The sequence below is a fragment of the Callospermophilus lateralis genome, chromosome 6 (assembly GCF_048772815.1).
Source record: "Callospermophilus lateralis isolate mCalLat2 chromosome 6, mCalLat2.hap1, whole genome shotgun sequence".
NCBI classification, from domain to species: Eukaryota; Metazoa; Chordata; class Mammalia; order Rodentia; family Sciuridae; genus Callospermophilus; species Callospermophilus lateralis.
Window position 1 is genome coordinate 73706531 of NC_135310.1, and position 27334 is coordinate 73733864.

The 27334-nt window shown below is 37.1% G+C and overlaps 1 protein-coding gene across 1 annotated transcript; it reads left to right on the forward strand.

Annotated features, from left to right (window-relative positions):
- The first annotated feature begins 1507 nt into the window (after positions 1 to 1507).
- On the forward strand, positions 1508 to 26132 carry Ube2j1 (ubiquitin conjugating enzyme E2 J1). The gene is made up of 8 exons (XM_076859924.2): positions 1508 to 1921; positions 10498 to 10571; positions 11545 to 11676; positions 13726 to 13810; positions 14057 to 14162; positions 15012 to 15141; positions 17519 to 17638; positions 22867 to 26132. Exons 1-8 carry the CDS (start codon positions 1891 to 1893, stop codon positions 23143 to 23145), a joined length of 957 nt encoding a protein of 318 aa, XP_076716039.1. The 5' UTR covers positions 1508 to 1890; the 3' UTR covers positions 23146 to 26132.
- The last annotated feature ends 1202 nt before the right edge of the window (positions 26133 to 27334 follow it).

The following is a 27334-nucleotide window of genomic DNA, read 5'->3' on the forward strand; positions in this document are numbered from 1 at the left end:
AGAATTACTCTTCTTTTTGTACCTAAGTACTTTTTTCTCTGTAAATGTCTGTCTAGAAAAAATTTGAAATTGGCCTTGCTCTTGCAGCAAGATTATAAATTAAGTTTTGACATATACCCATAACTAAACTGTCCGAATAAATCTATTGTGTTTAACCAAGGATGGAGAAGCTATACTGGCTCCTACTAATCCAGTCTTGTGGGGAAAAGAGCCCCAGGGGGCAGACTAGGTACTGGTGGCTTTCACAATGAAAGAAAAGTAAAACATTCTCCTTTTGTGGAGAGGAAAATTCAGGAGAGCCCCAGAAGCAAATTGAACCCAGAGGCTGATGATCTGATCAACAATCGAATTGGCAGGCCTGGCTATTGTAGGGCCTACTGCACAAACCAGGGGCCTTTACAGATCTGTGGCAGGAGAGAATGTCAAGTGTTAAGATAATCTGAAGATTAAAAACAAAATATAAATGAGTGAATGAAGCAGCACATTTGAATCTGGTTTTATTTTCCTATTTCAACCAGACTATCAGTTTACTATTCAAGAAACACCACCATGGAATGGTCTAAAAGATACCAACTGATTTAAATAAAGTTCACTTCTTTATTCCTCCCGATTTCACTCTGGCAGTAGCATGTACCTGTAATAGGAGGATCGCAAATTGGAGACCAGCCTGGGCAATTTAGCAAGACCCTCGGGGTGGGTGGGAGAGAGGTGGGGTAGGGGAGCTGGTAGAACGCTTGTCTAACACACCTAGATTCAATCCATAGTACTGCAAAACCAAAGAGCTGCTCGTGAAATCCAGACACTAAGAAATTCACTTATAGTTTTAGATGAACAATATAAAACAAATCAAATTTGATTTATATAACAAAAACTTACCCAACCGGATTAACCCTCTTCATCCCACCTAGAAATCCTCCCTTCAGTCTTCCCATCACCCGGGGTCCTTCCACCCTCCTTTCCTGAGGTCTCACAGACCTTGTGAACCCACACTCTTTTTTCTCGGTCCCACTCTTTCCACAAAGAAGTATGAAGTGTGTCTCCTGAGTTTTAACCTTTCATACTCGTATTCTTTCACTTAAATTCAATGCGACTCCCAGTTTGATTTTTGGACAAGTTTTATTTTTTAAATTTCCAGAATTGCCTAAAACGGTGTCTTGCATCTTATCAAGTCTGAGGGGAAAATCGTTATAAAATCCTACTCGATTTTCCCTCATCGCTGGATTCCCCCCACGTAAGCCCATATCCCACCCCAAACAACTACTGGACCCAGAAGCACTGCACGCGATCGACCCCGTGGGCCCTCGCCACCCGCAGCGCTCCCGGGTCAGGTCCCGGACCCGCCTGCAGCGCCGCTTCCGCTGCACCGCCTGGGGACCCCGAGTGGCCCGCGAAGGTCAGCCTCGGGGGCTGCGGCGAAGAGACTGCGAGAGCGCCGCCCATTCCTGCAGATCTCCGAAGGGCAGTGCCTGGCGGGCGGCGGCCGCTGGGTGACCGGGCCGCCACGAAGCGACTGCCACGTCAGGACAACTTCACAAAACCCGGGCGAGGGCGGGTGACGCAAACCGGCGGCCGCGGCGGGGTTGGGCCCGCGGCCAGACAAGCAGGTTGACCTGCACCCCGGGCGCCCGGTTCAGCGACGCCCCGGCCGGCGCCGGCGCCTGCCCGGCCCTCAGGGAGGCGGGGGAGCAGCGGAGGAGGCGGCGCCACCGCGGAGCCCGCGCCTCGCCCGCACCCTCGCCACCCCGCCCGCAGTCCCGGCTGGGCTGGGCGGCGTTTGCGGAGGCCCCTCGGCCAGACCCGGTCGGCCCGAGCCACGCTGAGACCGGACAGCGGCAGTGCCAAGAGGAGGTGACAGCGGCCGGGAGACCCGAACCGCTCCAGCGACCCGCCATGGAGACCCGCTACAACCTGAAGAGCCCGGGTAAGCAGGGCGGTGGGCGGGGAGAGCGAAGTGACCCCCGGCCCTAGGGCCCGGCGCAGGCGGCCTCACGTGCCCCCCCACTCCTCGCGGCTGCGCTCGCGGTTCCGCGCTCTACGCGAGACCGCCGCCTGCCCGGGAGGTGCAGGCCGCAGGGCGGGGCGGGCTCTCGCCGCGGCTCCCCGGGAACCGCCAGAACCCCTTAGCACCCGGCCTTTCCTTTCCCCATTTTCGCCCTGTAGAGTCGGGTCATAAACTGGTGCCTAAGAACAGGTGTAAAGGTGATGTCCATGGGTAATAGTCAACAGCCCCTTGCTGTACCTGCATCCTTGATACCGTAGTGATTCCCCCTCCGCGCCGCAGCTGCTGGACTTTTGATTCACTCACATTAGAGGGTTGGTCGTTTAAATATCCTATTTGCAGCATTTGGAGCAAATAGAATTACACACACGAAGGAAATGTTCTGAAACTAAAATGTTTAACCAAAGAGCCAAAAAACTAGTTGAGCCATGCACTTGAGATGATTTTGTCATGACTTAACCATGATTTTTGATTTTTGTCAAACTACTAAATAAGATATATATCTGAATTCAATCACAAAGATTTTTCTTTCCCGCATTGAATTTCCCTGCTTCATTCATAAGCAGCTCAAACAACCCTAGTCTCCAGTTATTTTCTGGTGCATTAAAAAAAATGCGAGAAAAGTAACCAGCTCTCTCAGATTAAGACAGAACTTAACTACAGTGGATTCCATAAAAGGTATTTATTCTGTCTGTACGTTGATAAATTTGTCAGGAGAAAGAACCTACAGTTCAGCTCTGAATGGTAAATCATGGGATGTTACTGATGGTTTGACCAATTCTTGCTGCTGCTTAGAATTTTCTTTCCAAGATTGCTACCTATTAGAAATGAGCAAGGATATCATCTTTTCAGAAAGAGTTGACATTATGGATCCTTAATTATTTTTTTGTGGTATTGAGTAATGAACCCAGGTTGTCACACATGCTAGGTAAGTATTCTACTACTGAGCTACATCTCCATCCCTTTTATTTTAACTTTGAGACAGATTCTTGCTAAGTTGCCCAGGTAGCCTTGAACTTGCCATCCTCCTGCCTCAGCTTTCTTAGTAGCTGTGATCAGAGGCATGTACCACTGCACCAGGTGTAAATCTTTCATTTAAAAAAAAAATGTTCAGAATATTCAAAATAAAAAATAAAAACATAGTACCCTTCCCCCCACCTCACCCCTCAAAATTCAGAATATGCAAAAAAGCTATAGAATATTGCTTGAACAGCTTTATTGGCCTGAGTGCTGTCAGGCTAAAAAAAGGTCCTTAGGTGACCAACTGTGTAAAATCAGTCAATAAATTTTGGGCATTATGGACTATATAGTCTGCTGAAGGTTATGACCTCTGTAAGAATGTCTTAAGACATAGATTCAATTTCAGTAGGTTCACTACTTAAGAATTTCAGGAATTAAAAAAATAAAAATAAAAAAAGCTCATCACTTAAGAATCTCAGGAATAGAAAAAAAAAGATCAAAGAGAAAGAATAAAAGTTAAGTTTAGTTTTTGAGATTCAATGGTAGAATGTTTGAATTTTTTAGATAGCGGTTGGTTTAAAGAAAACTATGTGGTGAAACTGGGCATGGTGGCAAATGCCTATAATCAATCCTAGCAACTCAGGAAGCTGAGGCAGGAAGTACACAAGTTTGAGGCCAGCTTCAGCAACTTAGTGAGACCCTGTCTCAAAAAAAAAAAAAAAGAAAAGAAAAGAAAAGAAAAAGAAAGAAAGGAAAGAATCAATTTCCAGTACCAAAACAAACAAATAACCCCCCACAAAAAACTTTCATATGTAATCATGTGGTGACTCCTTAGCTGCATGGTTCATTAGGACAGCTGGGATACTTAGTGCAATGTCCAGAGAATAATGCAGTATGAGTAGTAGTAAAGGTTAGAATGGAAACTTTTTGGGTCCCAAGAGTTATTAGGGGATTTTGTTCAGTTTTGATAGGCTAGCATAGCTAAGATTTAAAAATTCTCCAACTTTAAAAATTATCCAGAATCCTGTAGATTTCCAAAGTATGCAGCTTATTACCAGTTGGTTGCACTTTGGTTGACATCCTTGTAGCTGTGTCAAAAATTGCATTCTCTTTTTGGTTTTATTTCCTCAAAGATGTTGTTGCCATTCTAAAAAGTATTTTTTAAAAATCTTTTATTGATTGATTGATTGATTGATTGACTGGATCATTTGGAGTTCTTGGAGAAGGATGAATTAGATGGGTTATGGGACTTACTAAAAATGCTGAGAGGCATAGTGAAAGTGTTTTTATCTTTAGTTTTATTCTCAGACCTTTGATATTTTAGGGTAATGCCTATGTGAATGCAAGTGATTAAAAACACCACACATCCTTTTTATCTGATGTGGGGTTGTATTAGATGGGAAAATTAAATGAAAACAATACAGACAGCTGGTTAAAGGCCTGTGTCCATTTATTCATTTCATAGGGGGAAATCTTTTTATGATTTTTTTTCTGGAATGGGCTTGGGATTGTGGACAGAGCTTTATGTAGGGACACCTCATAAACTTCTGATTAGCCTGCAGTTGTCTCTGGATCAAGCTCTCTGATCCCTGTTTGGATCTCCTCTGCCCCAGGTGATAGGGTCTTGTAGTTCAAAGTAGTGAAACCTATATACAAGGAACTTTCCTTAGCACCTTTCCTCAGAAGGAGGCTGTGGACACGTGCAGCAGGTGATGGGAACATGAGAGACTGGTCCAAAGATGCCCCCTACCTTCACTGTTCTATTCATGCCGCTGGTGTTGACCTCACCTTCATGCTAATCATTCCCGGTTTTACTGTCCAACTCAGACCCTTCTCCTAAGCTGTAAATATATAGAATTTACTGATGACTCAACATCTTCACTCAGATTTTCTACAGATTGAAAAAAATGATGAGGTATAAAAACTAAACTCATTAGATTTCTCTCCTTCGCAGACCCCAGACTTGCTCCTTATCCTGATATTTCTCATCTCAGGGATTTGACCACACTCAGGCACCAGTAGGAATTATTGATTTCTTGGTCAACTCTTTTGTACTGTCCCTATCCTGAAACACATAACTCCCCTCCCCCCAGCCTTCAGTCACTATTGTCACCAAATCAATTAAAAGGAAATAAAAACTGATTAGATCATGCCTTAATGTTACAGAATATTCAATAGCATCCTGATAGCTGTGGATAAAGTTCAAATAAACTGCTTAGCTTGGCCTGCAGGGCTGCTTAAGTCTTGACCCTTGCCTTCCTCACTAGCTTCTTTGCCCATTATGTTTGTGTTCCTTTATATTTTCACCATCTATTCATTTTGCCTGAACTACTCTCCAGATGGAATAATTTTTCTCATATGTGCTGGTTCCTGTTGGAATCTCTGCTTGAAATGCTTTTCATTTAAAACATCCAGAATTCCTTCTTATTTTTCAAGCTTTTTAAAGCTTCAGCCTTTCCCAGCCCCTCAAGGTAGTCTTTGTACCTGGTTAGTATTGCCACAGTGTGTTGAAATTATTTTTCTGTCCTTCTAATTTTAACTGTGTTCCTTTATATTTTGTGTGCCTTTTGAGGTCAGGCAGCAGGTCTTGGTCATTCTCTGCCTCCAGCACTCAGACACTCTTCAAATGTATGTTGAATGGATAACTTTGCAGGAGCTTTCGATGTTAAAAATCAGTCCTTAAACATTTACTTAAATGTTACTCATTATGAGAGCAGGAAAAGGCAGTTGGTATATTGGATTAACATCCTCAATATTTCTGCCTTGTGCATTTCCCTCATGCTTTGGGAACCAATAATTTTAAGATATTTGCTTTACAAGAGAAATTAATGTTTGGGACACAGAGTTCTATAAATGGTCCCTTTATTTCTAGCAGGATGTTGGCTCCAAACCTCAATGGAAGCCCAGTGAGCTAGAGTGGGCATGTGAAGAGGGCTAATGCCGGGGCTCAAGGAGCTTAGAGCTTTGATTCAGAGTGTCCAGGGTGGTGTCTATAAGAAGAACAGGTATGCAGGTTTCAACCTTCCCTTCCTTGGCTTATGTCACCACATAAGAGGAAGGTTCCATAGAATAATCTTGCAAAGAACTGAGAGTAACTAGAGTGAAAAAGTTCCACTAACCATGAGAAATCAAGTGATGGGGTATAAGGAAGAATAGACTCTGCTCTAGCCCTAGTTGCCAGGTAGCAGCACTTTGAGCCTCAACTGTCCTATAGCAGTGGAGCCTCAACTATCCTATAGCAGTGATAGTTCTGTGCAGCAGCCCAGGGAGCCATGCCATAAGGCCATCTGCAGATGCCAAGGCCTGATTTTTGAACCAGAGAGAATCATTGAGAAGGCTTTATATCTCAGTTTTTCTTTTTCTTTCTTTTTTTGGTAGTGCTCGGGATCAAAGCAAGGGTTTTACACGTTAGGCAAGCACTTTACCACTGAGCTATACCCCCAGCCTTATCCAAGATCATTTTTTAACCTTTAAAATACATGACCTGGGGGAATGGTAGGGGTGAAAAGGAAAGGAGAATGATATGAAGCAATTATTGACTTTCATTTGACAAATGTAAACAGTGAGCTACAGTAAGATTAAGTGACTTGTTCAAAGACTTAGAGCTGCAAAATGTCAGAGCAAAAAATTTAGTGCAGTTCTAAATCCAGACTCTCTATTCCTTTTCATGAAAGCATTCATAAAAATAGATTATGTAAACACTAAACAAATCTTACCTTCTGTTTGGCTATGTGGCTTTAGCTTCACATGACATATGCCTGTGTGATCTAAGATCTAATAATTCCTTTACAGGATTGGTACAGATGTATTCTTATAGCAATTCTTACTCTTTTATATATCCCACATAATATGAGGTACCACTGGGTGTTTCTTCTCTCCTATGAACTGAGCTAAGTGGGGACAAAGCAGAGAAAATATGATAAGGGTATGGAACGACCTAAGTCTGACTTCTTCAGCATGATTATTGTTGTATTCAGCCAGCTGATGAGAAATGAAGGAAAACAATCTCTGGCATTTTTTATTGCTGATAGCAACCAAACTACTTAACTTCACAAGCTCTTCCTTGATTTTATTTATTTTAGATAATTTTCATTTAAGATAATGATATTTTCATGTGGTTTTGGATTCAATACTTATTTCATGGCTCCTTCAGGAGTGAAATAGATGGGAAGCAAGTATGCCCTGCAGCCCTTCTGTACTGTTCTCTTCAACTAAAACAGGTTGTGTATTATTTTATATATTGGGATTCTCATTAAGTTTTCCTTTAATAAATTATTTTGTCTTATTGTCAAGTACATTTGAAAACTATTGCCTTTAATGAGAGTCTGGAAAGAGATATGTTGGAAAAAGACACTAACATTCACTTCAGATAATATTTGAGCCTTACTCCATCCTAAGCCCAGAGAAAGCTGCAGTGAAGTAGATATACATTTTCCTTACTGTAGTTTAGCAGAAAAGTCAGAGGTTAAACAAGTAACTAGGGGCTGGGGCTATAGCTCAGTGGTAGAGCACTTGCCTCACACATGTGAGGCTCTGGGTTCAATACTCAGCACCACATAAAAATATATAAATAAATAAAATAAAGGTGTTGTGCACATCTACATTAAAAAATCAATTATTAAAAAAAATAAACAAAAAATAAACAAGTAACTACAAGTGAGATGAACCTTATGAAACTAAAATATAAGTCAGGCATAGTGGCATATGCCTGTAATCCTGCAACACCAAGGGATGAAGCCCAGAGGATCACAATTTTGAGGCAAGCCTCAGCAACTTTGGTGAGACCCTATCTCAAAATAAACAAAAAGGAGTGAAGATGTAGCTCAGTGGTAAAACATCCCCAGTACCACCACCACCACAAAACTCAAGAGTGTTAAGATGATGTATAGTATGTATATTAAGGGACTCAGCCTAGTCTCTATAGCAGTGGTTTCCAAACCTGAGTGGCCATTAGAATCCTTTGGAGAGCATTTCAAGTCTCTACTCCTGTTCAGATGAGAATCGCTAGTTACCTCTCTGAGGGGAGGACAAAGGAAGGTGTCAAGAAGATCTTCCTGAGGAAGTTATCTCAAGATCTTAAAAGTGGGAGCCAGTCCAGATGATGATGGGAGTTGGAGCAACTTTGTAAGCTGAGGAAACATTATGTAGGAAAGCCTGGACTAGAGAGAATGTAGAATGTGTTTAAAGAATTGAACAAAGCCTAGTGTCTAGAACTTGGAGAAAGAGGGTGTATGTTTCTAATATAGCATTTATTATGCCATTTTCTATTGACTATCTCCCAACTATAAGCTCCTTGGTGACCAAACTATATTTTGTTTATGATTATAGCTGTAGCACCTAGTTGAGAACTCAATGAATATTTGATGGTCAAGTGAACAAAGTCTCTGCCTACAGGGGCTTAGTTCAGAATAGGAGATTGAAAAGAATGTTAATAATTATGAATTAGGATAGTGACTTAAGCTTTTTTAAAGCCTAGGAGCCTTTGATTCAAATGATAATTTGTGGAAAACTCATAATCCCAAACTGCTCTGATTATATATATGTGGGTGCTTCTTGGTTAACCCCTTTCCCTATAACATTCCAACCTATCTTCTACAAGTTTTACTTTTATTATTCCCTCTGCCTAGTCATATCCAAATGAGTAATTACCTGTTTATTTTTTTCAAATATGGGTACCTGATTCCTTTTCTCTTCTGTCTACTCTAAAGTTAGACTCCCACTTAGCCCTCCCAACATCTTGTGCATGTCTCTCTGTAGCACATATTGAACTAGTGGTTTTGAGGAACATTTTGAGAAGCCCTCCCTCTGACTTTGTCATTAATTTAGGGATTCTCACCTAAAGTGAGAAGGATTGAGATTCAGAGGACATATCAGAGGATTGAACTTTGAGAGCCAATAGGGAGGGAAAGAGGGTACAGATAGAGATAGGATTGTAGACGGTGCTAGGTTTTAATTCTGTTCCTGCTAAGGCAGTTATCTTGGAGATAAAAGGCTGTTGTTATTAACTGAAAGAGATGGAAGAGGAGAGATGAGGATAGGTGTGTAACTGTCTTAGTGTGCTAGGTGAAGAGAGTAGGCTGGTGTCTTACCAGGGAATGTAGGAACATTAGGTGGCATTGTGTCCTAGTGGAAGTTGTTGGTGATGATTCTGTAATGGCATTAATGTGCCATTGTCTGTGACTTCCCCCCCATTTCAACAATGCCTAGCTATTTGTTAAAAATATATTTTTTAGTTGTTGATAGACCTTTATTTTTATTTATTTATATGTGGTGCTAAGAATTGAACCCAGTGCCTCATACACACCAGGCAAGCTCTCTACTGCTGAGCCTCTGCCTTAGCCTCATGCCTAGCTGTTTGGATAGATACACCAAATAAGATGATTGGGTTGGGTTAGCCAGACTTGAAATATATTAGGGAGCATGAAAGAGACTAATGGTGGAGGGCGAGGATAAAAATAGAAATGAATATAAGTGTAGGTGAGGTGGAGAATAGTTTTGTGTCAGTGCATTGGAGGTTTTAATTAAGCTGAAGAGTTTTTTGTTTTTGTTTTTGTTTAGAGAGAGAGAAAGAGAGAGAGAATTTCAATATTTATATTTTTTTAGTTTTTGGCGGACACAACATCATTGTTTGTATGTGGTGCTGAGGATCGAACCTGGGCCGTACGCATGCCAGGCGAGCGCGCTACTGCTTGAGCCACATCCCCAGCCCTGAAAAGTTCTTTTGAAAAGAAATTTAATTAGGGCTATGGAGAATCACTGGACTTCTGGAACAGCCCTATTAAGTTAATGCAAAATAATGGTGGAAAGACCTAAAAGATTGAGGATATAAGGGGATTTACTTTTCATTGGGCACAAGATGCAGAGGGCACATTTTTGTTAATAAATTCATTTTAACAAGTAGAGTCAGACTGCCTGTGTTGGAATCCCAGCTGTCATTTCCTAGCTATTTGAACTTGAATAACTTATGTAACCCCTCTGTGTCTCAGTTTCCTCAACTGGAAAGTGAGGATAAAAATAATGCCAATCTAGTAGTTTAAGGATTAAATGAGTTAATACCTTTTTTTAGATGAGTTAATACTTTTAAAGAACTTAGGTAAATGCTATTGCATAGAAAGTATATGTAAGTATTTACAAAATAAAAGTAGTATCTTCCCTATATATTTAACTTAATATGTAACTTCCAAAGAATGCCATTCCTTTTTTAAAAAAAATTCTTTTTAATTGTAGATGGACACAGTACTTTTATTTTGTTTATTTTTACGTGGTGCTGAGGATCAAACCCAGTGCCTCACATGTGCTAAGTGAGCACTTTACCACTGAGCCACAACCTCAGCCTCTAAAGTATGCCATTCTTATAATGTCTAGCTACCCCCCCTGCTGTTTATTACTGTTACCCCATAATTAAACCTTTACTGTCTATTTAGTTGAACTGCACAGTTTTCATTGAAGTAGGAACTTTTTCATTAGGCTTATAAGTCTGTGTTAATCACTCAGAAAAGCATATTTTAAATATCTCTATCTTATGAATTTTATTTTAGCTGTTAAACGTTTAATGAAAGAAGCTGCAGAATTGAAAGATCCAACAGATCATTACCACGCGCAGCCTCTGGAGGTTAGTTTCTATCTCCATGTTTTTCATATGGAACAATTAAATACTTTAATCTTTAAAATAAGTTCTTTAAAATTGCTTTTTTATTGTTTTGAGTCATTGCAGGTGAGTGATATGGTTTATTGATCTATTTTATTCCTTATTTCATACATATCTCACTAGACTTTCAGAATCAGACTTTTATTTTTTATTTTTTTATTTTTTTTATAGAAAATCTTTTTTTAAGAGAGTGAGAGAGAGAGAATTTTTTAATATTTATTTTTTACTTTTCTTTTTTCTTTTTTTTTAAAGAGAGAGAGAGAATTTTAATATTTATTTTTTAGTTTTCGGCGGACACAATATCTTTATTTGTATGTGGTGCTGAGGATCGAACCCGGGCCGCACGCATGCCAGGCGAGCGCGCTACTGCTTGAGCCACATCCCCCAGAATCAGACTTTTAGACAGTACAGATATCTTGTGGAAATGGATCTTATGCTAAGTTGTGTTAGGTCTTGAGACTGAGGGAAAGAAAGTGAAAAGAACCTCAGACACTTTACAGTTTGGAAGACTCAGTGCCTTGACCTGGGTCTTTTTACATAGACATCTTCTTTTTAAAAAAATTTTTAATAGCTTTATTTTTATTTTATTTTTTATTTTATGTGGTGCTGAGGATGGAACCCAGTGCCTCACATGTGGCAGGCAGGTGCTCTACCACTGAGCCCAGCCCAACATTCAGAAGTTTTTAAATGCATTTTATTAAAAAGGTTTTAACTTTTATGAGACATAAAGCATTTATTACATTATAGATTAAATAACTTTTATTTATAACATTCATTTAACTTTTATTTCTCAGATTTTCATGCATTAGAAACTAGCCTAGCAATGATATAAAACATTTGATTTTTCCCACCTGGCAGTATTTCTAATATTCATAATGATAAAAATTATCAAACTTTTAATGTTATTAATTCCTTTTGGATTATTTTTTTTGTTCAGGATAACCTTTTTGAATGGCACTTCACAGTTAGAGGGCCCCCAGATTCTGATTTTGATGGAGGAGTTTATCATGGACGAATAGTACTGCCACCAGAGTATCCCATGAAGCCACCGAGCATTATTCTCCTAACGGTAAGAATTCTTGGCTTTTGGGAACACTTGTGATTTAACACTTCCCAGGGGCTGCAAATATAGTCAGCATACTCATTTTCATTAAAAGATAAAGTTGTAATTTTACATTTCGCATCTAGATCTGGGACTGCCATTTATTCCCTCAAAATAATTCCTAGGAAGCTGACATGTCTGAGAAGTGCTATTAATGAATGCATAAATGTCATAGCAAGTTGTTAGGATTCAATGAATTAATATATGCAGAATGCTAGGCACAATGTCTGGCACATGTTAAATACTCAACAAAGGGCTGCTAATGTTAGTGTATCTCATGGTTATATCATCCCTTTAATGTCCCACCATCTTAATACTCTTTTCCTTGGTTTCCACATACTCACAATGAGAATAATGATGCCTACCTCACTGAGATGATCTGGAATTTAGAGTGTATCCTTTTTTTCCTACTGGGGATTGAACCAGGAGTGCTGAACTACTAAACTACACCCCAGTCCTATTTATTTATTTATTTATTTCTTGAAATAGGGTCTCCCTAAGTGGCTTAGGCTGACCTTGAATTTGTAATCCTAATACCTCAGCCTCCCAAGTGGCTAGGATTACAGGTGTGTGCCACTGTGCCCAGCCCTAGCCCTATTTTATATTTTCTCTAGAGACAAGATCTTGTTGAGTTAGCTAAGTTGCTGAGGCTGGCTTTGAATTTGCGATTCTCCTGCCTCAGTCTCCTGAGCTGCTGGGATTACAGGTATATGTCCAGCCAGCATTTGTTTTAGAATCTATAAACCCACACTGTTTCCATTACACTGTGTGCAGGTTACATACTGTCTTTGAAGTTCAGTGTTCTAATCTGTCGTGATAGAATCACACCGTAAAATTCCTGGTGTATAAAAGCCACTTAACAAGTAGTGAGTGATTCTGAAAATTGTTAATGCTGGTGTAGGACTGAAGCAGGTTCCTTACCCTACTATGTAGTCAGGACTTACATCATTTAGTTTGCTAAATCTTGGGAAAAGCCAAGTAGTCTTGAGGGAGAAGCTGATGTGAAGGGAAACTTGGTTTGTGTGTGTTTGCATTAGTGGGGGTAGTCGGCAGCAGCTCTTTACCAACAAGTACAGAAATATTTTATAGTTACCTCGTGGTATGGTTAGTTTTACCACACTGAGAACTGGCCCTGACCTCCTGATATTCAGTGTTGTACTCCTTCTTATTTACTTCCTCTGTTTTGAAAAGTCTTCTTTAACTTTAATTTGATAAACATTTATTAAATGCAAGTCTTGTGCTAGGCCCAGTGGGTGCAGCAGAGAGTAAGTTATAAGTCTCTGCCAAAATGGAACTTATATCTAACTTCTTGCTGCTTCTTATTTAGGAGAACTAACAATGGATGTTCTGCAAGTTCACACTGTAGCTTTCTTTTTTGTTTTATTTCTATGAAATGGCCTAATGTTTACCTCTGGGAAGAGATGCCAGTGGTGTTGTAGGTTCTTTTTAGTCTTCAGTATGCTTACATTTCTACCTGCCTGCAGGACAGTATCAGTAGCTTTCCAACTAAGATGGCAGATTCATGTCCAAAACTGAAATGTCTTTGATTTTCTTCTTCTGTGTTCCTATCTTATTAAATGGCATCATCTTTCTGCAAATCATTCCTGTCTCAAAGCCTTTTTCTCTGTGCTTTTACTCATGAATACCAGGTTAGGTGACATGAGGCCTTAGATTTTATCCTAGGACCTAACTTACCCTAGTTTTATCTGCGGGACAGGGTAGGGCATCAATCTCTTTGTATGTTTACTATTTAGATTATACAACTCAGTTTCAAAAAGGTGCTAATACACCTTCTAAAAACAGCTTTTATTATTCTTTTGGCATCCAACATGTATTTTTGTATTTTTGGAATGTCTACAAGAAGACAAAAAATGTGTGTTCCTGTTAGTTACATTATTTTAAAAAAATCTTTATTATTTACATATCAATATAAAGATAAAATACATTTAGAAAGTATAAAACATTAGGTACACATATACAATTTTTAATTTTTTAAATGTACTCTATATTTCTAAGGCTAATGGACGCTTTGAAGTGGGCAAGAAAATCTGCTTGAGCATCTCAGGACATCATCCTGAAACTTGGCAGCCCTCATGGAGTAGTAAGTATTAATTAATAGTGAATATAAATCTCATGACTTCAACCAATTAGTAACAATACAAAAGACTCTTGAGACTGAAGCTGTTTTGGGGTAAATAATTTGGTGTCATTGAATAATAATAAAAATCCATGTCTAGATTTTTGCCAGCATAGTAATACAATCTCCCTACTTGAAAGCTGCCTTCTCTCTCTCTCTCTTTCCTTTTGCAAAAAAACTCAGAATTAATGTTTAATTTTTTTATTTCAGTAAGAACAGCATTACTAGCCATCATTGGGTTTATGCCAACAAAAGGAGAGGGAGCCATAGGTTCTCTTGATTACACACCTGAGGAAAGAAAAGCACTTGCCAAAAAGTAAGTTGTGTATTTCATTTTTTGTTAGGGTGAGAGTACTATTGTGGGTGATGACTGTTAGGAACTAGGCTGTCTCTAACTTTGTGAGTGACCTTGCCCCCAGGATCTGGTCTTCCTGTTGCTGCTGTACAAATCCAATTCTAATTTCTTTGGAGTGACCAGAAACTAAAAAAAGTGCATTCATGTTGTCTTGTTTTTAAAAAGTAGTTGATAATATTTCACTAAGATTTATTTTACTACAGTGAAATATAATTTTTCTCCTGGAAAACATTACTGGCCATTTGTCTCTACTGGAATTACAGATGGAAAAGAACCAGAGCAGTTATTTACATGTAGCTTTCCACAAGTTCAAAATTTCTTGAGGGTGGGGAGGGAATCCCCTCTATCCATCTTTGCATCTGTAGTATATAGCTCATTGCAACAACTCACTAAATGATCTAGAATAAAGTTCAGGAGATTTTATCAAGTTGTGATTGCCTAGTAGTGTTACCTTCTCTGTTTTTTTCCAGAAGCTTGTGTGTGTGTGTGTGTGTGTGTTGCTTGGGATTGGACCCAGGGCTTCAGGTGTGTTGGGCAAGCCCTCTACCAACTGAGCTACATCCCTCTGCAGGAGCATTTTTGTCTGTGTAACCAAGAGTAGTCATATTCAAGGAGGAATGGGGGCAAGGCTTTGGGTAAAAGCAAGGAATATGTCTTCAAGGGAGAATGTGGGCCTTCTCCAAAGGCAGAGACAGCCTCAGTACTCTTTTTCTTTTAAATTTAATCATTCAGTATTTGAATATCTAACAAAAAGGGATCACCATTCAACTATTTGACTTATACTCGTTGCACATAATTATTTCCTGCCAGGTCACAAGATTTCTGCTGTGAAGGATGTGGCTCTGCCATGAAAGATGTCCTCTTGCCTTTAAAATCTGGAAGTGATTCAAGCCAGGCTGACCAAGAAGCCAAGGAACTGGCTAGACAAATCAGTTTTAAGGTACTATAGATTCCTAAATAAATTCTTTTTTTTTTTTTTTTAAGTTATTGTATTTTTTTACCTTTATTTATTTATTTGTATATGGTGCTGAGGATCTCACCCAGTGCCTAACACATGCTAGGCAAGTACTCTACCACTGAGCCACAACCATATGCCCTAAATAAATTCTATTTCGGTAGCCTTTTTGGTTTACTTTAGAATTCTGGATAAAAAGAAGGCAATGTAGTTTGACTGCAATGAGATTTTACAAATAATTTTTTTCTTATTACAAAACTCATGGTTTACATTCATAAAAGCATTATAGCATGGCAGTTAACTTTGACTCTGGTATACAATTAGAATGGCAGGGTTCTTATCTTAACTTCACTGCTCATAGTAGAGTGATGCCAGATGTGTTACTTAACCACTGTGGGCCTTTTTTTTTTTTTCCTTTATTTTTTTTGGTACCAAGCATTGAACTCAGGTGCATTTGACCACTGAGCCACACCCCCAGCCCTATTTCTTATTTTATTTATTTATTTATTTATATGTCTTTATTTATTTTTATGTGGTGCTGAGGATTGAACCCAGTGCCTCACATGTGCAAGGCAGGCACTCTACCACTGAGCTACAGCCTCTCTCATATATATATATATATATTTATGTGTGTGTGTGTGTGTGTGTGTGTGTGTGTATTTAATATTTATTTTTTAGTTGTTGTTGAACACAATACCTTTATTTTATTTTATTCATTTATTTTTATGTGGTGCTGAGGATCGAACCCAGGGTCTCACACGTGCGAGGCAAGTGCTCTACCCCTGAGCCACAACTCCAGCCCTTTCATATTTTATTTAGAGACAGAGTCTTACTGAGTTGCTTAGCACCTTGCTTTTTCTGAGGCTGGCTTTGAACTCATGATCCTCCTGCCTCAGACTCCACAGCTGTTCATACTTTTTTCTTATCTGTAAATAATAATAGAACCTAGCCTATATCCCCTAGGATTCTTGTGAAGATTAAGTGAGTTAATACATGTAATACATACATTATATTTAGAACTGTCACAGGTGCTTAAAAATTCTAGCTATTATTTTAGAAAATATAGATATAATAAGAATGATAATCAAAAAGGCCAAATGTTTTCTGTGATAAGCGGATCCTGATCCATATTGGGGGGGGGAGGGTGTAGGGAAGAATGAAGGAAGTTTGGATTGTGCAGAGTGGAGTAAGAGGAGGGGAGAAGCTGGGAACGACGGTGAAATAAGACAGACATATACATATACCCTATCCACACATGTGATTACACTACTAGTGTGGCTCTGCACTGTGTACAGCCAGAGGAAGAAGTAGTTGTGCTCCATTTGTATACAATGTGTCAAAATATATTCTATTGTCATATATAATTGATTAGAACAAATTTAAAAACAAAAAATAAAAAAGAATGATAATCATCCATAATCCCATCCCCAAGAAATAACTACTGCTAATATTTTGACATATCTCCCTTTTATCCCTTTTTTATACATGTTTTACCCAACCAGAGGATTTATATAGTACTTTTACTTTGGCTGCACTTATGTTTTGGAATTTAATTAGCTCCATAAAAGAAAATGTTAACCTTCATTAAACAATATGCTGCCTTCTCCGCCTTCTCTACTTCTTTGCATGATGTCTGTCCTTTAGGTCCAGTTCTTGGGAAGTTTTCCCTTCTATGTTATTGTAGTGCCTAGAAAAGAAGGTATAAATGTCAATTATATTTTCTTCCTTCTTAGGATGCTTATTAACACTTAAAATAACTTATCTGAAAATATTAAAGCCAAGTATGTTTTGTACATCAGAATTTCTCAGATTTTAGAAAATATAGTACGTATGCTATATATTAACTAACATTTAGTAGAATCTGAGGTAGCAGCTTATAATCAATATAGTACGTATGCTATATATTAACTAACATTTAGTAGAATCTGAGGTAGCAGCTTATAATCAAATCCATTAATATTTACTCAGCAAGTCTGGGAATATCTACACTAATGTAGGATAAAGACTACTAGTCTCACTGACATCAGTTCATGTCAGCTCCACATAAAAATTACCCAAAATACTTCAATTTTGAGATGTTTTGAAATTGTAGATTATGAAATTTTAAATTTAAATTGTAGGTTATGAACATGGGTGAACATGGTTGTTGATATTGTTCTCCTTAAGAACATGGATTGCCTATGCCTCTTCCTCTAATATTTAGCCATGGTATCAGGCACATGAGTGCTCAAGCTTATAACTTATTAGTAGTAGATATTAAACTAGCAATTAAAATAAACCCAAGAGAGAAATTTAGTAGATTGTGTGTTATTCTGTATGTTTCTTCTTGTAATTCTACTCTTGGGTCTTATCTTATATATAGGCAGAAGTCAATTCATCTGGAAAGACTATTGCTGAATCAGACTTAAACCACTCTTTTTCACTAAATGATATACAAGATGATGTTCCTACAACATTCCAGGGTGCTACGGCCAGCACATCGGTATGACTTTTATCTTTTAATATATATGTGTATCTATATTATTATTGTTATTTGGGATAGAAAGAGAAGATCCCAGATCAAATATCTGAAAATTTTCATTCTTATAGTTGGATTCTAGCCCAGTTGTCCCTCTAATGAATTACATATATTATCAAGCAAGTTATGAAACTTTCTGGGTTTTAGTTTTCTTCTTTGTTAAGTGGTATTTAATTAATAAATTAATATATTTAGTACTGGAAATTGAACTCAGGGGTATTTAACCACTAAGCCACATCCTCAGCCCTTTTAATTTTTTATTTTGAGACAGGATCTTGCTAAGTTGCTGAGGGTCTCACTAAGGTGCTAAGGCTAACCTCAAACTTGCTATCCTCCTGCCTCAGCCTCCTGAGTTGCTGGGATTACAGATATGCACCACTGTGCCTAGCTTGGCTAAATAATTTTTAAATTCTTTTGTCCCTCCAGAATTCTGTGAGTACTCAAAATTTTAAGTTACTTTCAGTAACTAGTAGTTCTAGACTCTGAATGAAATAAAATGTTAGCCACTTTCTAAATACACACTTTCTCGTCAGGTTTTTTTAAACTACATAAAGGCACTAACTAGATAAATATCTGGAACTGAAAGTTTGACACTTGTTCTATCCAATACACTAACCACAAGCCATATGTGGTTATCTGAATTTAGATTTAAAGTAATTAAAATTAAATAAAATTCGAAACTTAATTGCTCACATTAATTACACTTCAAGTGCTCCATATGGCTAGTGGCCACCATATTTAGAAGTATAGATATAGATCTTTATTATTACTCACAGTTCTATTGAATAGTACTGCCTTCCACATAGTAAGTGTCTAATAATTTTTGGATGAAAGAATGAATGAATTCTTTGTGTATTGCTAAATGTGCCCTGACCTATTGTCTAAAAAATTGGTGTCTAGGTAATCAAAGAGACTGATTTAAAAAGTATGACTGGATCAGTGCTAAATAATTAGGATTAGGAGGGAAAATAATGACTTTCCTTTCTATATAGAAAAGATGAACTGTTTGGGGGTCTTTTTGGTTTGTTTGGTTAAGTTCATATCTCCCCATCAGTTTATAGACGACTTTAAAGGGTCAGGAAAATGGAAAAAGCTGGACAAATGCATATTTGCCCCTTAGTCAGGAATAACTTACTCTAATGTAGAAGTGAATAGTGAGTGGCTCTCTCTTATTCAGAGTGAGCTGGGTAGAGAAAAGTGAGTTGGAGAAAAGCAAGGGAGAGCGTCCTCTAGGGGAAGTTCTAGGGGACTGAAGATGGAGGTGTGGGAAGAAAGTATATGTGGATGCATTTAAATTGTTTTTATATGATCCCAATGTAATTTTATGAATTGCAGAGGAATATAATGAATTAAAGTCAATTTGAAGTGTTAAAACTTCCTTATTACTTTTTTTTCTTTCTTTTTTTTTGAGAGGGCCGTGGGGTACCCAGGATTGAACTCAGGGGCACTCAACCACTGAGCTACTTCCCAGCCCTGTTTTTTGTATTTTATTTAGAAACAGGGTCTCACTGAGTTGCTTAGCACCTCACCATGCTGAGGCTGGCTTTGAACTCGAGATTCTCCTGCCTTAGCATCCTGAGCCGCTGTGATTACAGGTGTGCACAGTGGTGGTCTGATTAGTATTCTAATTGGTTTTATCATTAGTATTCTAATTGGTTTTTATTTGGTAAATAACTTTTTAAATTATTTTATTACTAAGATGATGTTGGTATTTTTTTAAAAAACCTATTTAGGATGGTCTCTTAATATTTGTGACATATCTACATCTATCTTTTATACATTTTAAATCTGTATAAAATGACTTTGTTACATTTTTCAGTTGTAATTTATTTTGTTATTAATTATTTATTGCCTATCTCATGTCCCTGAGCATTAGCTCTTGAGAGTCAAGGGTCTTTTGACTAATCCCAGTGCTTGGCTTAATGCTTTGTATATAGTAAGTAGTTAATACATACTTGTTGATTGAATGAATTTTAGGATTGACACTTTAAAAAAATACTAGGAATACAGACAAAGAAATCAAGAAATTTAAGTAATTAGACTGTACGGCAATAATATTATTAGAGTATTTCCCATTTTGATTTTAATGTTCATAAAACTTTTTTTTCCAATATATATTAGATCATTAATTGAGAACAATTTTAGTTAAAATTACCATAAAAATTAAATTGTCTATAATTGCCGAATGGGGCTTTTAATTACATTTACATATAAACTATTTCAAAGTGTGATTATATAATTTGACCACTATGGGAATGGCTGAAACCTGGTTTTAGCTAGGCATATCTGCTTCACATGCAAGCATAATATAAATTCACTGAGATAGTATACCTCAAATTCCTGATAAGCTACTTTTTTTTTTTTTTTTTTTTTAAATACCTTGCCTGGAGTTAGAGATTGCCCAGAGTCTAAAATACAACAGGTAACATCAGGCCATTTATTGGTTTCTGATGCAGTTTTTTTAGTTATGTAGAAATGATGGAGTTTCATGTTCTGATCTGTCAGATTTTATGCTCTTCCCAGGGATTGAGTTTCCAAATAAGTGATTCATTTTATGTTCAAGTAGATACTGATTTTTATAGGTTATTGTAGAAAAGCTGATATTATATTGCTTAACCTTGACTATGGTTATTTTAAATAGGGAAAATTTTAGAATTTTATAGTATCAAAACACTAGGTTTTAGTTAGCGATCTAGCATCCAAAAGACATCTGAAACATAGGAACCCAATTAAAATATTATATCCATATAAATATTTCCATTAAGTACATGTACTAAAATATCATCTATAGTCAATATTTTAAAGGATTGTTTTTCTAAATATAGTAATCATACTAATAAAGGGTCAAAAAGCTGTCCTAATTCACAACTTTTTATTGTCTCCAAAGAGATATATTGATAGCAATAATATTAATAATAACATTTAATAAGCAATTATGTATACTAAGCACTTTATTATCATTATGCCATTTAATCCTCATAACTGCTGAATTGGTTTCTATCCTTGTACAGTTGAGGGAATTGACTTAGGTTAACTAACTTGCTTAGGACAACGCAACTACTAAGCGACAAAGCCAAGCTAATAATGATAAAGCTTTCTGTTTTGATCAGGATTATGGACAGAATAATGTTCTCTTAAATTAATGGAAAAAGTAATGTGTAAAAATAAAAGTTTTAATCTGACTCAATCTCTAGTGCTAATTTCTAGATTGATATTACTACCATGTTTTTTCTTTTCCTTAAGAACTTGTTTCCCTTTGAGCCTTGAATACTTTGGCTCTATTACTTTCATCTTCTTGGGGTTGAGCAATCAGAAGAATGGGAGATTTCAACTGGAATGTTTCTATATAGGCTATTATAATTCAGTTCAACCTATTGAGTATTTGTTAACTCATTTTACGACACTTGTGATTACATAAAAACGATGAGCTTTCTGTATCAGCACTCTTCAATGAGCAGATTGCTCCTTGGCATCCTGGATTATGGAGGTCTGAGTTCATGCAACTCTAATTCTGTTATCAGCACTTTTTTTCTTTGCAGTGCTAGGGATCAAACCCAGGGCCTAGGTGCAGGTTCTGGGTAATCACTCCAACCTTACTACCTACATTCTAGCCCTAGCACTAACTTTTATGTTTAAGTCAAAGTTTGTAGTTCCTTTTAACCTCTGTATTGTGGGTCATACTGCATTTGAGTGATGCCCAAGGACGTTGTAAGAAATTCAGATTATTTAAGCCTTTCAATATTGAGATGAATGTTAGATTTGAAATAGAAATTCTTCTGTAGGTAACTTAGCAGTGTTTCCCCTAATGTTTAAAGCTGTTGCCAACACAGAGCCCATTCTCTAACCTTTTATTTATTTGGTACTAGTGATTAAAATCCAGGGGCGCTTTATCACTGAGCTCCATCCCCAACTCTTTTTTATTTATTTTGAGATTGGGTCTTGCTACATTGCCTAGGCTGGCCTTGAACTTGCCCATCTGTATGCCTTAAACGTCCAAATAGCTAGGATTACAGGCAAGTGCCAGCATGCCTAGCCCATCCTTTTAAAAGTTTTTGAATTATGTTGATTTTTTTCTTCTAAATATTTACATTTTATCTAATGAGGCATTTTAAACATTTTGTATTTAAAATATTTGCATTATTCTGAATAAAACATACATTCTTATTTTTTTGAAAGAATGTGTACTGATGATAATGTATAACTAGTATACAATAAATAATATATTTTAATAGAAGAATTCAATACCGTAGAGGTAGGGTTAAAGTGTCTGTATAAATTAAATGGAATTTGTATTTTATACAGTTTACTTGAACATACCATCACCATTTTTTTCTTATATATTAACTATATTTAGTATTTGGAACCATTTGGTATCACGTTGTAGTTAAGCTCTGACTGACCAGTCAGTGAAACGATAAAAAGCAGTTACTATACAGTACTTTGTGGAGAGCAACCCATGTGCCGAAAGAGAGGACACACTGAGTCACATTACTACTTCCAAATTTTTTCTTAGCACTTACTTACCCAGGGAACTCTATACATAGCACAGAGTGTTCAGTACTAAGTAACAGATACTTCTGGACTTGAGTTCAGTTCACTTACCAGGAATTGTGAACAAGATTAGACTGGTCTGAAAATTGCACCTGATTTAAAAAAAAATTTGTATAAAGAATTTATGGTTTGAAATTATTTCCTGTGCTCCATTACTGTTGGTGGAAGAATACTGATTATAATAAGATAATATTGGAAAAAACCTGGTTCATGATGGCACGCTGTGAGAACTGCCCTTTTTGCCCATTTAAGATGGGTAATTTTCAAGCAGAAAGTGTTAATAAAACTGTTCCCTTTGTGGATCTCCTGAAAGAAAATCATGGCCGGATGCTTAGCAGGTACTGCTGGAGGTGCATCTTGGGGCAAAGTAGAACGCCATCTATGGGAAAAATGGATAAATTTTGCCTTATCAATTTCATTGCTATTAAATTCCTCCTCCACTTTTTGGGTGCTCAGAATAAGTTGCTTTACTTGTTTTCAACAGGGTGAGTTGCCAGTTTCAGCATTCAGATAGTTGTTGGTAATTTTGTCATTGGTCATATTTAATACTCAGATATTCTGTGTTTTCTTGGATAGATAACAAGCATATGTAAAAAAAAATTTTTTGCCAATTTTAAACAAAATTTCTTAAAATTTTCTAGTATGGAGTCCAGAATCCATCTGCAGCATCCTTTCAACAACCTACCCAACCTGCAGCTAAGAATACCTCCATGAGCCCTCGACAGCGCCGGGCCCAGCAGCAGAGTCAAAGAAGGTCATCCACCTCACCAGATGTAATCCAGGGCCAGCAGCCAAGAGACAACCACACTGATCACGGTGGATCAGCTGTACTGATTGTCATTCTGACTTTGGCATTGGCAGCTCTTATATTCCGGCGAATATATCTGGCCAATGAGTACATATTTGACTTTGAGTTATAATATTGTTTTGCAACTTAAGAGCTGTGACTCAACTGCTTCATTAAACATTCTGCATTGGGTATAATCTAAGAATTGTTTACAAAAAGATTATTTTGTATTTATCCTCCATTCCTTTTTTGATCCTTATAAATTCAATATAAATATGGCTAGATATTTAGACTATATCCAGCAGTGTGTCCTGCTTAATGTAAAGGACTAGAAGTCAGTTTCTTGTCACACTATTTGATCTGCTTCATAGGGAAATAACTTATTGTTGTTTCTAAGGCCTCAGCTTCTGTAAATTTGCAATATTTTTTTGTTTAGTCCTTTGAATTTTTCAGATAAATGATGGTATTTTAAGTTCCCCTGAGTATTTCTAGTTACTCAATATCATTTATTGAGTGCTATTTCTACCTAGGCAGAATGATCTAGAGACAGAAGAGTTGAAAAGGGAAAACAAGACTCAAGTAGCTACCTTAAAGTGTCATTCATACTGGGACTGTCCACTCTGTAACTGTTCTAATATAATTTATTTCAATCAAATGTTTATGAGGAAATGAGATTACATCTTTGTTATCAGATGTTACTTGAAGAGGAAGTACTTTGTAACCACTTTGATATGCTGTTATCAATCTTCTTTCTCTAATAGACACACAGATTTTAAAAGAAAGAAAACAGTCCTCCATAGGTCTTTTTCTTAAGGAAGAAAGAGTCCAAGCCAGAAATTGTTTGATTTTCTTCTGGAAGTTCAGTGGGAGTATCTTAAGATTTGAATGTTTGCTTTGTTTTGAATTGTATATATTTTGAAATGTGTTATATACCTAGCTTTGTAATCACTATAAATTTTAATTACTCCAGGAATATGCATAATGTTTAAATATTTCATGTACCATTTTAATAGAAAACCTCAGGGCCCAAGTATTAGTGATAAAAATTAGAAAAACTTACTTATAATAGTCCACCTAATCAAAGCCCAAGAAAGGTTTTCAGTGAAAAAAATCAGTATATCACTGAATGCTAGTCAGCTCCACAGATGCTGGTGGATAATTTCGTCATCAAAATGCCTGGTGAGACCATGGACTCAGAAAATATTGCCTCTAGCATGTGCAGTTAGCAGCATTGAGGGCACTCGTGGAGTGTGGTTAGTGAAGTTTTCATTTTTAAATATAGCCCCCAGCCTTCAAACAGCTTTTGCTCTAAAAATGCATTTGTCAACTTTTTTTTTTCCTTTGGTACAACTCAATGTAATTGATATTTAAGTTCTAGACCAGTCCATGAAAGTTAGCCCATATATATTTGGATAGTTTGGGGGAGGGTATTCATGAAGTCCTTATGTGGTATTAACTAACTGAAATTATGGGCTAGAAAAAAGCAATTCATAAAATAATTTTAAAAGCAAATTTAATTTTTACTCCTAACACAGGACTTTGGATCTACTAACCATCAGACATAATTTCTATTTTTACTTGATGGCCAGATTTCCATTAAGTCTGCATCTAAAATAAAAACATATTGCATACTACTATATAATATAGAGTTGTCTTAAACTTTAATAAATTAGCATTTTAAAGTTGTTCAGGTTTTTTTTTTTTTTTTTCTGTTATATCTAGCTGAAGTTGGTAGTCTGAAAAGCCTAAGGACTTATGAAGACCTCATGTCAGGAAAATTATAGATTCCATTTTATAATTTTATTGCCATGAGAAAATATATCCTGAAGTCTTGGTTTATAACCCAAGATATTAGAAATATTGGGTCAGTTGACTCCAAGCAAGAAATCACTGACCCAACTGGGAAGACCAGGTATTGGCATCACCTAAGAAATAAATCCCATGCCCTCAACCTATGCTGAGATTAATCATGCGCTAGGAACAATCTTCTATTTCCTCTGAAACTTGAGCCAGCCTCTGGATATATGTGATCTTGACTGTTTCCACAGGCTGTACCTTTGCTTTACAATTAAGCATTTTGCAGATCCTTCTTTAATCTGATTTGTGTCTCTTCCCTTACCCCTCAAGGAACTGGACACCTGCCTGATTGTTCAGGGTCTTTTAGCACTTGACACAAACATGTAGAAGTGGCACGTTTTTCCTCTTTTACCTCGAATTGTCTTCCTAAAATCCTGAAATTGTCAATCTGATCCCCATTGTGTGGTTAATAAACCACATTAAATTGATCTTTGAGGCCGTTTTTATTGAAACCCCACTGAAGGGCCTCTTCAGAAAACTTGTTATTTTAAAGCCCCACTTTAACCCTTAATTCAAGCATAAGGCCAAACTAGAAGTATAATCTGGTATATAAAGATGTAAAGGACTCCTTATTACCCCAATTCTCAGATTTAGGTAACTCTTGGCTTTTTCATTGACCAACATAGCACATTACTACTTATTAAGGTAGTTAAAATAGCATGCTTGATAAAAATCTGTCTGTTTCACTTGTAACTGTTTAAAGCCAATGAACTTTCAAATTTTATGTATTGGGGCTTTTATGTAGCACTTTATATTTCCATGCTGCTTATTGTTTTAGTCTACTGAAATAAATGAATTTCATCAAGATTCTCAACTAATTTTTTAAAAGAAATCTTAAATTGTTTATTGTTTTGACTACAGAAATATACAGTTTCCTATTTCAGGAGAATAAAGACTCTTTTTGTTATTTTTGGTTTATGAATAAACATTCTGGTATCTTGAAGCTTGCCTGTTTTTGTAGATCAGAATCAGTAAACAAGTAAACCTCACACACTTGAACTTAATTGAGCAGAAACTTAGGGTGAAGTACTGAAAAGCATACATTGTTTTATTACTTGCAAGTAAGTATAAAGTGAAGGCATTTAGTGAACCTTACTTTAACCAAGAATAATGTGTACATTATCATGTGTGCCGTTGAAACCCTCGTGGGAAGCTGTGCATTGCTCAGAAGCTATTTGGAATGTCTCTTGAATAGGTGCCTTCAGAACTAGTTTGAGCTGCTCAATAAAACTGGTGACTATTCATACCTTGTTTTTGACCAAAGACTGTATTCTTTGTCATCTAGTCTGATCACTTGTCTATTCTGTTTCCATATCTTTTTTCATATTTTCCACTTCTCTTCATGCTCTCTTGCCACTACCATAATTAGCTATTAACCCCTCAAAATCAATGCAGTTGCCTCTTCATAGGTCTTCAGTCTTGCACCATTCCTCATCCCATAGTCAGAGTCTTCTTTAATACACAGAATTGATCCTCTCCTAGTGTTCTTAAGGTTGAACTAAACCCTAATTGTAAGATATTGCTGTGTGTAACAGTCCTGCCTAACTTTTTGGCGTAAATTAGACCTCAGCAAGTGCAGTTGGGTCCTTCCTACAATTCTGAGCTTCAACCAGTGGGACTGGTTGATCCTTCATTTTCAAAGAAATGGGCAAATGTTACAACTTACACCATCCATAGCTTTGTGCCATAGACAAAAATTAACTTAAAATGTATGGAAGAGCTTAATAATAATAAATGTAGGAGCTAAAACTTTAAAACTCTTGGAAGGAAACTAAATCTTCATTGTGGTGGGCTAGGGAGTGGTTTATTTTATTTTATTTTTGTTAGTTATTGATGGATCTCTATTTATTTGTTTGTGGTGCTGAGAATCGAACCCAGGGCCTCACACATGCTAGGCAAGCGCTGTACCACTGAGCCCACAGCCCCAGCCCCAAGGGAGCAGTTTCTTAGATACAAGTTCAAAAGCCCAAACAACCAAAGAAAAGGTTCCATTAAACTTTTCCAAAGAACACTATTAAGTGATGGAAAGATGACACAGGAGAAAATATTTGCATATCAAGCGTTTGATAAGGGACTTGCACTGAGTATAAACAATACTTACAATTTAATAGTAAAAAAAAAAAAAAAAAAAGACAACCTGACTTTAAAAATGGCAATACAAATGGCCAATGTCCACATGAAAAGAAGCTCAACATCATTAGCCATTAAGGAAATGCATATTATTTCATACTCACAAGTATGGCTAGACTAAAAGCCAGATAATGAGTGTTTGGCCAGGATGCCGAGAAATTAGAACGCTCCTACATTTTTGGTAGGAACATAAAATTATGTGGTCCCTTTGAAAATGGGTTGGTAGTTCCTCAAAAAAGAAAACAAGCTTACCATATGACCCAGTAATCCTATTCCCACAAATGTATCCAAAAGAAAACATTGTCACACACAAACTCATGCAAATGTCCATAGCA